Raw genomic sequence first — 15,323 nt, forward strand, 5'->3', positions numbered from 1 at the left:
AGTGCATGATTTCATCTGTTTTTATTTAATAAGAATACAAACAGGGGACATGTTTATAATCAATTTTGACAGCAAGGAAAATAATACATTTAAATACTTTATAATTAAAATCCATCTCTGATTTCCTAATTTTTTTTTTTTTTGGCAATTATAGCTTCACATTCTGTATTATCATAGTGGATTTTGAACACTATTACTTTTTTTTTTTACCAAGGTAAATCTGTAATTCTATAAATATTAACCATTAGAAAATATTTTTTAAAAATAAGTGATCTCTTTTTTTTTTTCCAGGAATTATTTTCTTTAATAAGTTTCTGGAAGAACAAAAACTGGTTTATCTTCAATTGCTATTCATGTCATGGTGTTTAATTCTACAGCCTTGTTGGGGACATTCTAGGCTCAGTCCCAGTTCAGTCTATAGGACAGGCCATTAATAAGGTCACTTTCTTCCTTTTAATGATTTACACAATTAAATGCACCTATAAACACAGAACAGGTAGTGGTATCAACTCCTATTGGTTCTGAAAATAATTTCTGTTTTATTCAACCATGAAGCATTTCTAGTTGAATTGCAATCACTAAGGCTAAGTTAGCTGTCCATTATTTTCCAAACTCAATACCTTAACGTATTTAAGGTAGTAAGTTCTGTAAAATATTGTTTATGTTGTATTTTACTAAATGACTAGCCTCGTGATAGACACTGTGCATACATTAGTCCTAAACTTCTGTTAACACCCCACAGGGGAACAATTACTAATTCATTTTTATGGGTATTGTGGCTGAGAGGGCAAGTAACTATTTGCCCAAGGATCAACAAAGATTTAAAACCAGGATTGTCTGGTTCCGCAACCTGGTTCCACGACTCTCTACCTCCTCCTCCTAATGTAAAATTGATAAAATTCAATTCAACAAACTAACATTAAATTCTTACCATATTCCAAATACCACTCCAGATTACGTGACGGGAAGAAAGATTAAAAAGACTATGTCTTTGCCAAATATGAGAATCGATAGTTATTACCTCCCTTGTTTTTTGACTCATGAATCTAGAGTGGGTCCCTTTTGCCTTTTGTGCAAAGTCCAAACTAATCAGTTCTCATCAAGGTAGTCCATCAACTTCCCCCATTCTCTCTACCTTTTCAACTTCACTTCCTTTTCTCTCCAACACAATTTTACCATTGGCAATTCAGTTCTCATATAGACATCCATGGTATCATTCTGCATTTGCTCTTTCTATTTAAAATGCCCTCTGCCCTAACCTCCCACCTAGCTCTGGGACCATCCTCCTTTCATTGCCACAAAAATAGCCATTCTGATTATCTGACCTCCCATTGCATGTTTATTCTATTGCTGGGAATCAATTATGCATGTAGTTTATACTATTTTCTTTTGCTTTGTGTAAAGTTTTTAATGGTTTCAAGTGTACAGAATAAGATTTACTAAAAGCAAGCCCCATATCATTTTGGATCTTCTATTCCTACCATCAAGTACCATCTACTTACAGCACTGTCCAATAGAACTTGCTGTGTTGATGGAAATTCTCTGTATCTGTTCTATATGGTAGCCACTTGCCTCATGTAACTATTGAGAATTGAAATGCAGATAATACAACTGAAAGAGTGAATTTAATTTTGTTTAAATTTAATGATCTTTAGTTTAAATAGCCACGTGTAGTAAATAGCTACCATACTGTACAGAACAGAAAAGCTATGCAGAATGGAGCAATGAATAAACCAAATTAAAATTAAGTTAGTTCTAAATGGACTTATGATAGTAGAGAAATTTTGTTAAGCAATTTAGTTTATAACAGAAAGATCAATGTATATGGGTATATAGTCCTGAGTTTTATGTGAGAACATTGTTTTTTTCCTTTATCATTATTAAATTCAATTACACATAGAATATATGTTATTAATAGCAAATTTGTTAAAATCCTAGAGTTGCTTCTAAATCTTTAAATATATTAAGAAAAACAGATTCAGTTTATTATATGAGCAAAATGAATATTTTCAGTTTTCACTAGAAATTTTTGTCTATAAAACGTAGTAGCAGACATTTTAATAACGTGTGACCTGTATGTTTAAATCACTAAGCTGTTATTGATTTCATGAAAAGCAAAATTGGTAAGGCTGTGAGTTCAAAATCCAGTCAAGTTTCACATTGAAATAAGAGGAAAATACTTATTTTCAAATTTGCAATAAAAATTATAACATTTGAATTTTGAACTTAAAGCCATCAAACAATTGGCTTCATGAAGCATCCATTATCCATGTGTAATGGATGTGAAATAAGAAGAAAAAAATTATTTTATATGATTATGTATACGGGGTGTATTTTTATAGAAAGACAGTATGGCCTCTTCTTTCTAAGTGTGATGCAATCTTTCTTTAATTTACTAGCACTGGCTCACTGAACTGGAAATTTTAGCAATGGTCTTTGCCGCTGCCATTCATGATTATGAGCATACAGGGACCACAAACAACTTTCATATTCAGACAAGGTAAGTTAGAGAAAGTAACTAAACTTTTGTAAGTTAAGATCTGAAAGTTATTCTTCTCTGTTACTTAATTTAAATAGGATTCAAAAAATAAGATTTTAATATGATAGGTTTATTCCTTAAGCTGTAAATACTTAATCAACTATTATTTTTGAAGAATCTTTTGTGTATTTTGTGACGTATTTACCAATTTAAAGAAAATTTAAAAGAATAATTTCTCTCTGCCCAGAACTTACACTATTACCTATGAGAAAACAGAGGAATCTATTCACCGAAGCAAATCTTGCAACTTAGTATATAAAATATCAGTTTTAATGTCATTTTTTATTTGAAAATAGTAATTCTGCACTTCTGTGAGTAAAATCTATAAATCAAAGAAATCTTGTTGGTTAGCACAAAGTGTTAGAATAATTGAAAAAATTTAGGTTTTTTAACGTCAGTGATAATGACAGTTAGACTCAAAATACAAGAATGGAAGGTATTCTAAGGTCTTTTTAGGTGGTCTGAGATCTCAGTGCCTGAAAGGTAGAATTTGGTTAAGGACCCATCAGGACCCAAGATGCTTTGTGAAATTTCTGTCTTTCACTACTCAGGGCTGCTTGAGATGGAGCTGCCAGTTAGAGACTGCTGTCTCTGGAATCATAGTAGGTCCTCTACTCTTGCTGAGGGAAAAGTAAGCCTACTTAGTTCTTGTGTGTTGCTTGCTCATTTGTTATTTGGATTTAGAGGATTTCTAATTTTCCAGCCAGAAGAAATTATTTTGATATATATAAAAAAAAACAGACCCATTGCCATTGAGTTGATTCCGACTCATAGTGATCCTATAGGACAGAGCAGAACTGCCCCATAGGGTTTCCAAGGAGTGCCTAGTGGATTTGAACTGCCAACCTTTTGGTTAGCAGCTGTGGCTCTTAACCACTATGCCACCAGAGTTTCCTGCTTTGATATAGGGAACATAAAACATCTTATTGAAAAAAAAAAAGACATTTTTGGAGGGTTATGGTGTAGGGATGTTATTAACCCACACGTTTTAAGGATAGAAGGATTTGTTTTGTCTGTGTTAAACCTAAAAGGAAAGGAAGGCTATGCAGACCATTGTTTGAGCTGGGCCCTAAAAACAGGACAAGAGTTGTAGGGGCTCGAAAAGGAAGCAGCTAATTTGTTATCTGTGAATAACTTTTTGTCCTTTCTATATTGATAAATGAGGCCAATGGACTGGCTCACGCAGCAGTGTTAGACATCACTTCTGGCTTTCTCTTTTTACTATCCATCTGTGAGTGAATAAAGAGTACTAATTGGCTTATAACTCAGCTGCTTCAAAAAAAAGAAGAGAGGAGGAGGGGAAGGGAAAGGGAGAGAGGAAGGATCAATCTTTCATAATTTTATATTAAGAAATTACAAAAAAAAGGTTTTACATTTTTTATAAATTGTCTACCACAATTATTTATTGGCTTGATTTTAGATGAACTTGGAAATTATGTGAATAGAAACTGTGTAATGACCACAAATATAACAATATACAAAAAAAAAAAAAAACCAAACCCAGTGCTGTCGAGTCGATTCTGACTCATAGTAACTCTATGAGTGACTCATAGCGACCCTATGAGTGATGATAACAATACAACTTTTTTTTTTTTAACACCTACCATTGCCTTCATGTTTTGTCCAAGGAGAAATAAGGCCTTATGCCACTGATATCAAGAATTCTAATGTATTTTATATTTTTCTTTGTTATTTGTATTTAGAGTCCTTTTCTAACATGGAAACCTATTTAAAGTGTAATGCAAAATGACTGAAAAGTAATTGAAAACATAATGCATGGCTATTTTTTTGTGTTCAATACAGATATTATGATTCATGAAATCCTTGAAAGTGTAAATAAATGGAAATAATTTCTTCTTTGTGGAAAGAAAATGCCAAACTACATGTTACCATGGATACTGGATGTTGCTTAGAGTTTTGTTCTTTTCTTAGTAGTCAAAGACTGTTTCAGTAAACACTAAGACCTTGCTGTATTCTCAGCATTGTGTTGAATTTATGAGATGTAACCGTACTCACTTTGCTACAATTAAATCTGGTTCACAAACACAACTTCACTTCTTTCTGAAAGGAAGACACACAGTGATATTTGGGGTCATATCATGTAATAACCCTGACAAAACTGCCATGGCTAGATTTGGGGCCATGTGCTATAAATGATACATGATTGGTAAATCACAATTTTCCCCATGATCTCAACAAACTTCTTGAAAAAAAAAAATACAAACATTATATTTTACTTGTGCAAGATCTGTTTAATTCTTTCTTAAATAGGCCTTGCATGTATGCTTTCCTTATTTGATTTTATATTAAGTTATTGTTGGTGGTTAAGAGATTTTTAGGCTTTAGCTGGGATCATTAAAAGGATATCTACTTTGGAAATATGGGCTATTAGGTAAATACACATGTTATTTTACCTTTATGGCAGTGCCTGAAAGAAAGGAGGAAGTCATTATTTTACTGCCTGATAGGTCATTTCTCCTACATTGGATTAGTAATAGAGTTTGGTTTGTGTAGCAGACTCTTAGATATAGATCTTGAGTAGATTGCTTACAGCAGAGGCCAGATTTCTGTAGTTCTTTATTTTATTTGTCCTTGTCTGCTCTTTCATAAATCTCTGGGGACATCCCCAGTGCTAGGCTATAACTAGGACTAAGCACTCCATTACTAGTCCAAAGGTTGGCAGTTCAAACCCACCCAGAGGCACGTTGGAAGACAGGCTTGGCAATCTGCTTTCAAAAAAGGTCGTGGCCTTGAAAACCCTATGGAACAGTTCTACTCTGCACACATAGGGCCACCATGAGTAGGAATCGACTGTATGCCAACTAGTAACAACAGCAGCAACCCACTGAAAAGCCTGAAAGAGAAAGTCTTAATAAAGTGGCAAAAAAGAAACTGAAATTTATGTATTTATCGAGACAAAAGAAAGTGGAAGGAGCCTGGGTGTTGGGGGAAGTGGTAACAAAGTTGCTACAGGTTTCATCTTGACTTTTCCTTTCCTGTTTGTGCTGTCCTACCTCTAACTAGAAAACTTATATGCGCAGGCTCACCATTTTAAGCCATGGAACATACTAGCGCTGCTTCCACTCCACACTTGCAAAATGACCTGGCAATTTAGAGGGGCAGGGAAAGGAGAAGCAAAGGCTCTGTGTACAGATCTGAAAATGAGTGGAATATTACCAACTTTATGTTAGAATACCAGATTCAATAATTCAGCAGCGATCAAATGGTATGAAGGAACACACAGGAGGAATAAAAACTTTCCTTTTATGAATTCGTCATTTAAAAATAAAGTGTTCATTATGAATTGGTGGTGAAATATACGTTTTAAGTTTTGTTTTAAAAATGGTTTTGTCCGATTTAATCTAAAGCAAAAGATGCTGTAATATTCAAAGTTAATCACAACATTACAGGGAGAAAAAACAGAATCATAGAAAGACCAAATGATTTTAGTCTTCCCTGCTACTCCCTACCCCAAAAGTAATTATAGCCTAAGGGAATAGGGATGATAATCAACTATCTGGAACAGATACAAAGAGGTTTGTTCATTCACTGCCTGAATGAGAATATTAGGTAATTTTTTTCTCTTTGGCACATCTAGGGTATTTCACAAGTATCTAGCCTACAAATTGAAAGGGAAAGGTATAAACGCATTTATACTGTGATAATTAAAAGGAAAAAAATTACCTTCCATAATTTTCGGTATTCGATTACAAGATTTTTAACTGATGGAATGTCTTGAAACTTGAGTTCTTTTGTTAGACATCCGTGAAGCCGAAAGAAATCCTATAACAGGCATTGTGTTTTTATTTCTTAGGTCAGATGTTGCCATTTTGTATAATGACCGCTCCGTTCTTGAGAATCACCACGTGAGTGCAGCCTATCGACTTATGCAAGAAGAAGAAATTAATATTTTGGCAAATTTATCGAAAGATGACTGGAGGTGAGTTTCAGAGGAACCCTAGAGGAAATTTAATTTTAGGAAAAGGATAAGTTATGTGATTTAACGTGAAGAAAACAGACAAAACTCAGTGGCTTACTCACACTACAGAATCAGTAGCAGTTGAGTGGATGACTCTGAGAAGGATGAGTCCCTACAAGATTTTGTTCAAGAGCTCTGTTAGATGGAAGTGAAATATTTCCAGGTCAGTTCAACACCTCTGTGCATCATAGCCAATCTATAACTCCACACACCAAACAATGGATAATTTGAGACATAATTACATATTCTCTTGAATGGAACTCTGGTCAATTTGTACCAATTATGTGATCCCATATAAATTCAAAATTTTAGTGACATACCAACTCTTTCATGTTTTAGTTTTCTATATGTAGAGGTCAAGTTTTCCTTTTAAATAAGGATTTTTTTTTTTTAATTTGAGTTAAAAATTGCCATTGTAATATACTAACCTGACCCAAATGTAAGGGGAAATATTATCTGTGTTCCTGAAGCATCTGCTTGCCTCAGACAAAGAGTATTTCATGGTGATACTCTGTCCTATAGAGTTGCTTTGAGTCGGAATCGACTCGACGGCACTGGGGTTGGGTTTACTTATTGCCAAAAATAACGAGACGTAACCCTGCCACTCTTCATAACCTTTCTTCTCTTCTTCTTGTTCTTTTAGTCATCATCATCCCCTTTCACTTGACTGTACAGTTGTTCCATTTAGAAAATAAATATAAAGACTGTCCAGCTAAATTTGAATGTCAGACAGGCATAGAATGATTTCTTTTTGTATAAATTCTTATGTCCTAAATATTGCATGGGACATACTTTAAAAAAAAGAAAAAAAAAAGATTACATTGTTTATCTGAAATTCAAATTTAACTGGATGTCCTGTATTTTTGTCTTTTGACTCTACATGACTATCATTTCCCACTTTCAGTTCTTGCTGGAAGGTGCTGATGACAGGAGAGAAAGGAGAGAGAGGAAAGAGGATAATGATATGCTTTACCTAACTGAAATCTTGAAATGTCTGAATTTTACTTTAATATTTACTTTCGCTAGCAGATTTTATGATTTCCCCACTGGAATTAGTATTTTGTTCTCTAAGTCATACGTTGGTCTCAGGAAACCGATCTTTTTATGTTATGAAAATCCACCATCGGCTGCAGAAATTCAGGGACCTTATTAGTTGACAAAATACAGAGCTTTGTATGCACAGAATTAACGTACACAACAATTGTATCTCTATTTCTTAAGAGTTAGAGACCAAAAATAGTGCATAAACTTGAATAAAAGTGAAATCCGTTTATCCCAGGGCCCCCATAATTTGAGAACTGCCTCCTCCAGAAAGCAGTGTTGAGAAAATCATTAATTGTGTTCATTTATGTTATAGTGCATTTATCATTCCCTTTTTATTCCCAAATTTTCTTACATTGGTTTGGTAGAATAGCTTTCTTGACATTTTTTTTTCCCTTTTTGTATTAGAAATATGGTATAGAAATAGACACTACGCCAGTGAGTCTCCAACATTATGGTCTTTGAACCTCCTTACAATCTTAACAATGAATCATCTTGATTATGTGGGTTATATATTGATCTTTACTATTTTGGAAATTAAAACTGTGGAAAAATAATTAACCAGAGCACCATTGGCATAAAGTTTTATTTGAAAATGCTAGGTATAAGAAGGCTCCAAATGAGTGTTCTAACTTGGGGACAAAGGTTGTAATGTTTTATAGGCTTTAGCAGGAAAATGTCAGCCAAAATTTATCTAGTTTCTGGAAAAGTATTGTCCTCACCTGTTAGCAGCCATTGTTTGGGGACTCTGAAGTTGATCAAAGGGGACGGGGAGGGGGCGGAAGCAGCTGTGGGAGCAACAGCTACATGGAAGTCTTTCAGGGTCTCTTAGAACTGAAAAAATGTTTAAAATATTTATTAATTCATTTGAAAATGATAATAATAAATGTATTACATGTTAACATAAATAACATATTTAATGTGAAAAATAACTTTATTTTCCAAAACAAAATGGAATTTGTGAGAAGAGTGTCATTGTTTTATATTTACGCAAATCTCTTTAATGTCTGACTAGCTACCCCAGGTTTAGAGATCCTTCCCTGGAATCACCAATCAAGTAGGTCCCCTGGACTATTTCATTTCAAGGAGAAAGTCCCAGATGTGGAGGATAGACCTAGATGATTATTCCCAAGTGTGGGAATAATCATCAAGATGGTCTTTTGTTACTTCTGTCTGTATCATACCTAGAGACAGTGGTAGAACAAGCATGAGGAACACAGCACATTATGAAAATGAACATGCCAGCCTTTCAGGGACGTGGACTTTGGGTGTGTACTCAGAGAGGTGTGCCATCTCACCATTTGCTCTATGTAGGCTGCAAAGACAAATCAATATGATGTCCTATCCAAGGAAAAGCAAGTCAGTATTTTAGTCATGTGCAAACCAAATCACTGCTCCATATACTTTTTTTCAGGCACCGGTTTTAAGTTAATGCATTACAAGACAAATAGCTATTACATGTTATCACAAGCACTATCAGCCATTGATTGGAAGGATCTCAATGCAATACATTAGTGTTGGGAATGCAAACTGCTGCAAGGCAACGGGCAAGGAAGCTCTACAGAAAAGGGGAGACCCTGCAGGCTCTTGGGCAGCTTTTCTATCCCTCCTGTTCCCTTCGGCCCCTTTTACATTGTTTTTGCAAGGTGGGTGTTCTCCTCAAAAGGGCTTATCATCCTGGCCAGAATTCAGTTCAGTTATCCGATGGGAGTTTTGTCACATGTGTTTCTCCAGGAACATATTTGCCGTGATACCTGAAGCATTCCCTCAGAAGATTTGCACTCAGCAAATTCAGGCCATTCTGGAGATTTCCTCTTGCCTGTCTACCCTTTAACATCTTGTAAAAAATCAGTTAATGAGCTAAGAAAGGTCCTCAATCAGGTGAAAATACCAAGGGTTTAAAAAAAAATTCTAAAGGAAGGTGACTTGGGGTCAAGAGCTGCGTTTTTTTGTTTTTTTGTTTTTTAACATGAAAATTAAATACAGGGTTTAAAACAAGCCCTAATCTCTCATGGCTACTTTTCCAAATGTTAAAAGCTTTCTGGTTTTCTAAGGCCAGCCCTAGAACTACAGGCTCACTTTTGCAACTTTAAAAATTGGGGGGAAGGAGGCACTTTGGGGGACCTCATGCCGGTCTTCCATTTTATTCTGCGTGAATGACAGTAACCCAAGAGGGTTTCAAACCTAGGAAGGCCAGGATCTAACTGTAAAAAGATTTTAAAGGGACCCTGAAGCCTGCTATGTGGAGACCAGAAGGGGAAAGGTAGAAACAGGGAGACAAGTTGAGAGAAATTTTCAAATGTCCAAAAGAAAGATCATTTGTATGTAGATTGTCAATCTATTTCTTCATTGGTGATTACCATTTCCAGAGATAACATTTGTAATGTTAACGTTTACTATTATTTCTTTGAATTAACTGTTTTTCTTTTTCATGGTTGATTCTGTTGCTATTTCAGTGTGATTTTATTTCCTATTATGTTTTTTTCTTTAACATCTTTAGTGTTTTGTTCTAATAATTTGTTGTAATAGTCCATAAATGTCTGTTCGGTAAGTTCTGAGAATCATCCTAATAGTTTTTTTAAGGAACTGTTTTAATGGAGACTACTGTATATGTATCATGAGAAGACAGTGGTGGTTCACTGGTGGAAATCTCATTTTCCATGCAGGAGACCTGGGTTGGATTTCTGGCCAATGACCCCACGCACAACCACTACGCATCTGTCAGTTGAGGCTTGCATGTTGCTATGATGCTGAACAGGTTTCAGCGGAGCTTCCATACTAAGATGGACTGGGAAGAAAGGGCTGATGATCTACATCTGAAAATCAGCCAGTGGAAACCCTCTGGATCACAACAATCCCATCGCATCATGCATGGGTTCATCATGAGTCAGGAGCTGACTTGACAATAGCTAACAACAACATATATATCATGTACACTCTTGAATTTCAACACCGTTTCCAGAAGCTATGAGAGATCTCTTTGCTACTTAGCCTTGATAGCATTTTACAAAAAAATAAAATATATATCTTCTTTAAAGGCTTCTAGGTTTTCTTTTTGCATAGTTGTTTGTTTCTTGAAGAACTTTTAATAAGAATAAGTGAATTAATTAAAAAGTTTTGACAAGAAAACTTTAGATATTAAATAACATTGTATTTGTGTACTATTTTGCCATTTATTGACATTTTAGTAGATTAATAAATGTCTAGCATTTACTAATCACTTATTAACAAAGCACAATATATCCATTACATTCTTGCAGATTTCATATAACTTTAGCCTCATTTTCCTTGGTTAACATGAATATTTTGGTTCAGTTGCTATTGAAATAGGAATCTGTTAATAACTTCAGAGAAAAAATATAATCAAGAATAATATTATTAATTCCTTTAGTAGCTTTCCTTCCTTTCGTACCTGAATAAAACTGTTCCAAACAAGCTACCCAACATCGTGAACAGTAAAGCAAAATATTGATTTCTTATGGCTCCCAGCTAAGAATCCAATTCGATTGAGCACCCCATAATTTTCAACAAAAATCTCCAGTGTTCATTGTTTTTAAAACAATTCATCTGATCATACCATCTGTAGGTAAAATATCTATGAGACAAAATCATAATTCCAATTTACTCATGCCTTTAACTTATCTATAACTCATCTATTAGGCACGCTAGCTCTCTTTAAGAGCCCTGGTGGCACAGTCATTAAGAGCTTGGCTGCTAACCAAAAGGTCAGCAGTTTGACTCCACCAACCACTCCTTGGAAACTCTATGGGGCAGTTCTACTCTGTCCTATAGAGCTGGTGTAAGTCAAAATTGACTTGACAGCAATTGGTTTAGTTTTTGGTTTAGTTCTTTTTAAGCCATGCCACAGAAGGAAATCCAAATATGGTTTCCAATATAAGTAACTGTATTTACCTATCTATATATAAAAAAAAATATAGAGCAAACAAACTGTGGGACATGCAACCTTTCCTGGAATGACTTACCTTCTCCTTGGTGTGAAGACGAATTATTTGTGCATAGATGTGATGTGTTCACCATATTGGCAGCTTCTTGTCTAAAATTTTCAATAGTACCTGTTATGGATTGAATTGTGCCCTCCCAAAGTGTATGTCAACTTGGCTAGGCCGTGATTCTCAGTATTGTGTTGTTGTCCACCATTTTGTCATCTAATGTGATTTTCCTATATATTGTAAATCCTACCTCTGTGATGTTAACTAGACAGGATTAGAGGAAGTTAAGTTAATGAGGCAGGATTCAATCTATAAGATTAGGTTGTATCTTAAGTCAATCTCTTTCGAGATATAAAAGAGAGACACAAGCAGAGAGGCAGGGGGACCTCATACCACTAAGAAAGTAGTGCCAGGAGAAAATTGCGTCCTTTGGACCCGGGGTCCCTGCACTGAGAAGCTCCTAGACCAGAGGAAGGTTGATGACAAGGACCTTCCTCCAGAACTGACAGAAAGAGAAAGCTTTCCCCTGGAGCTGACACCCTGATTTCTGACTTCTAGCCTACTAGACTGTGAGAAAATAAATTCCTGCTTGTCAAAGCCATTCACTTGTGGTATTTCTGTTATAGCAGCACTAAATAACTAAGATAGTACCAATGACTGAGATATGTAGAATCAGGATCCCAAATGCTTAAACAGAAAATCCCCACCACTTTGGGATCTTCTTTTTTTGGGTGGTTCTTATGATAGAACGTTGACATAGTGGACTGGAGTGGTCCAGGTGTCAGCTTTGGGAGTGGGATCTTTTAGGTTGAATATTGTCTCTGCCATGTGCTACTGTGTGACTCTATGTAAGATATTCAGTCTCCTCAATGCCCCCTCATGGGGTTGTTATCAGAATTAAATGTCTTAATATGTATAAAGAACCTAAAACAATGCCTGGACTGAATAAACAGTGGGTTTGTTTTTTTTATATATATATAGTAGTTGTTGTTAGGTGCCATTGAGTGGATTTTTGACTTCTAGTGACTCCATGTGACAGAGTCTGCCCTATAAGGTTTTATTGGCTATAATCTTTAAGGAAACGGATTGACAGGCCTTTTGGCCAGGGAGCTGCTGGGTAGAATCAAATCATCAACCTTTCTGTTAGCAGCCAGGAGCTTAACTGTTGCACTGCCAGAGCTCCTTATATTTCATAGTTGCATTGAAAATATGCAAAATGAAGATGGAGAAAGGAGAGTCTTGAGAGCCCATGCCCTTCTTATCTCTCTCTCTTTCTTCAGACACTAAGCTTCTCAGTTTTGTTGACCTTGTGAATGTAGAATGGTCTTCAGCCTCACTGGTTTATCTTTTTTTCCTTCAAAGCATTTAAATATTGTATTTAGAAAAGTTTTCCTTTAAAATGGCCTAGGATCCTTTCAGATAGAAAAACAATACTTAGGAATTATGAGCAGGGGAGGGAATGGGAGTGAGAGGGGGCACATCTAATTATTTAGGGGAGATGGCAAACAGTATCACTCAGATGACTCTCTTGATAATTACCTAAATCCATGAATTATAGGGGAAAATAATATTGAACTTTTATGAACACCTTTTCCTTTAAAAAGTAGCATCTTTTATGTTCCTATCTATTAGGAAAAATAAAATGTCATTAGTGATATTTAAGGGAATGTTCCAGTTCAGAATATTAAGTGCCCAATGGACTTCTCCTTTTGATGACACCACAGGGATCTTCGGAGCCTGGTGATTGAAATGGTTTTATCTACGGACATGTCAGGTCACTTCCAGCAGATTAAAACTATAAGAAACAGTTTGCAGCAGCCTGAAGGGTAGGTTATTTTCTCTTGTCATGTTAAAGTTCTGTGGGCTGGGGAAAGACTGTAATTGGTTGTTTTGCTCTGATCATTTGAGCATGACCTTTGTTGGACAGGATTGACAGAGCCAAGACCATGTCCCTGATTCTCCATGCAGCAGACATCAGCCATCCAGCCAAGTGCTGGCAACTGCACCACCGGTGGACCATGGCTCTAATGGAGGAGTTCTTCCGACAGGTACCTCTTTCATACTCTGCAGATGTTTTTGGAAATCGTGACTCTGCATATCTCACGCATGTTTCCTGTGTGGAAATCCATGTTTATGACTTTGTAGATTTCCAATTACAGAGATTATCAACTGGCCACAACATATTCTTGAAAATTTAGGCAGAATTAATCAACCTTTCAGATAAACGTATTAAATAATCCTAGGCGGCAGTTATGGTTCAAGGGTAGAATTCTTACCTTCTATAGTGGAGACCTGGGTTTGATTCCCAGCCAATGCACCTCAAGTGTGGCCACCATCCATCTGTCGGTGGAGGCTTTGTGTTGTTATGATGCCGAACAGGTTTCTGAGGAGCTTCTAGACTAAGATAGGGTAAGAAGAATGAAAACCCTATGGATCACAATGGTCTGATGAGCAACCAATCTTGGGGACGTTCCATTGTGCATGGGATTTTGTTCCATTGTCTCCCTGAGTCAGACCAACTTGAGGGCAGCTAACAACAAAAAATGTAATAGGATACGTGTTTTAAAGAGCATCAAGTCTTGGGTCTCAAATGCTTCTCTCAGGAAAGAAAGAAATCAGTGGAGTAGAGTTGTGATTGACTGTTAAGAAGTGAGTGATAGACTGTTAAGAAGTGAGTGATAGAGTAGAGATGGCAAATAGCTTTCATCATGAAAAAAGGAAGGGGAGATATGGAGCATTTCTGCACACATCCTGTGGGGCAGAATTCATCCATGTGTGCAGAGCTGTAAGGGAAGCTGAGAAATGTAGTTTTTAGCTGGAAGGCCATGTGCCCAAATAAAAAATCAATAGTGAGAAAGAAAGCCTGGGGGAAGCCAGTGGTTTCTGCTACAAGTATACATTTTTTATCCTATAAATTGCCCCATTTAGAGAAAATCTTTAATTCCTGTATTTTCAGGTTATTTGGTTTGTCAGTAGGTGTCTGAATTTTAATGTCCCCATCATTGATTTTATATCTATCCTAAATTAAAAAAAACATAGCACTAAGTATATATTACTATATTTTTTTAAGTTTATTACTATATTTTGGTGACTCTGGTTTCTGTTTCCCATTGTCAGTGGATTTGAAATATGGTTTCACTTTTAAATTGGATTGCATATTCCTAGAGAAAGTTACTGAACAATATCTTCCAAATGCAAATATTTTTTATATTAAAAAGTTTTTGAAAAGAACATTTTTAACACATCTTGTGCTAAAAAACAAATGAAAAATTAAAATCTGTCAAATTCTAAGGGCCAGTAACCTACTATGGCCAATTAATAATTATAGTTTAATATGCTCTAATAGGAAATTCTGGTGGCATGGAGGTTAAAAGCTATGGCTGCTAACAAAAAGGTCGACAGTTCAAATCTACCAGGTACTCCTTGGAAATGCTATGAGGCAGTTTTACTCTGTCCTATAGGGTTGCTATGAGTTAGAATCAACTCAACAGCAATGGGTTTGGTTTTTTTGGTTATGCTCTACCAATCAATAAGCAAAGAGACCTTAGAGATCATTAAGAACAACACTTTTATAGCTAAAGAAACAAACATTGAGAGAAAATAATCTGACTCAGTCAAGAAAAAATTAAAAAAAAATTTTTAATTGAATAATATGAAAACAAAACATACAAAATCTATGGGGTGCAGCTAAAACAGTGATGAGAGGAAAATTTATAGCTTTAAATGCTTATACAGGTAGTTGACATACGACAGGGTTCTGTTCTAAAGATTTCATCATAAGTTGGTTCTGATGTAAGTTGAATGCATCTTTTTT

The 15,323-nt window shown here is 35.6% G+C and overlaps 1 protein-coding gene across 2 annotated transcripts in view; it reads left to right on the top strand.

Annotated features, from left to right (window-relative positions):
• The window catches only part of PDE1A (phosphodiesterase 1A), a 382,834-nt gene that overhangs the window by 322,723 nt on the left and 44,788 nt on the right, over positions 1–15,323 (top strand). For both annotated transcript variants that reach the window (XM_010602781.2, XM_064286924.1), the window contains exons 7-10: positions 2,400–2,500; positions 6,354–6,479; positions 13,234–13,335; positions 13,437–13,557. In XM_010602781.2, the coding sequence (XP_010601083.1) occupies positions 2,400–2,500; positions 6,354–6,479; positions 13,234–13,335; positions 13,437–13,557 (450 nt within the window). The remainder of the gene's footprint in view (positions 1–2,399; positions 2,501–6,353; positions 6,480–13,233; positions 13,336–13,436; positions 13,558–15,323) is intronic.

This window comes from Loxodonta africana, chromosome 6 (assembly GCF_030014295.1).
Source record: "Loxodonta africana isolate mLoxAfr1 chromosome 6, mLoxAfr1.hap2, whole genome shotgun sequence".
Taxonomy (NCBI): Eukaryota; Metazoa; Chordata; class Mammalia; order Proboscidea; family Elephantidae; genus Loxodonta; species Loxodonta africana.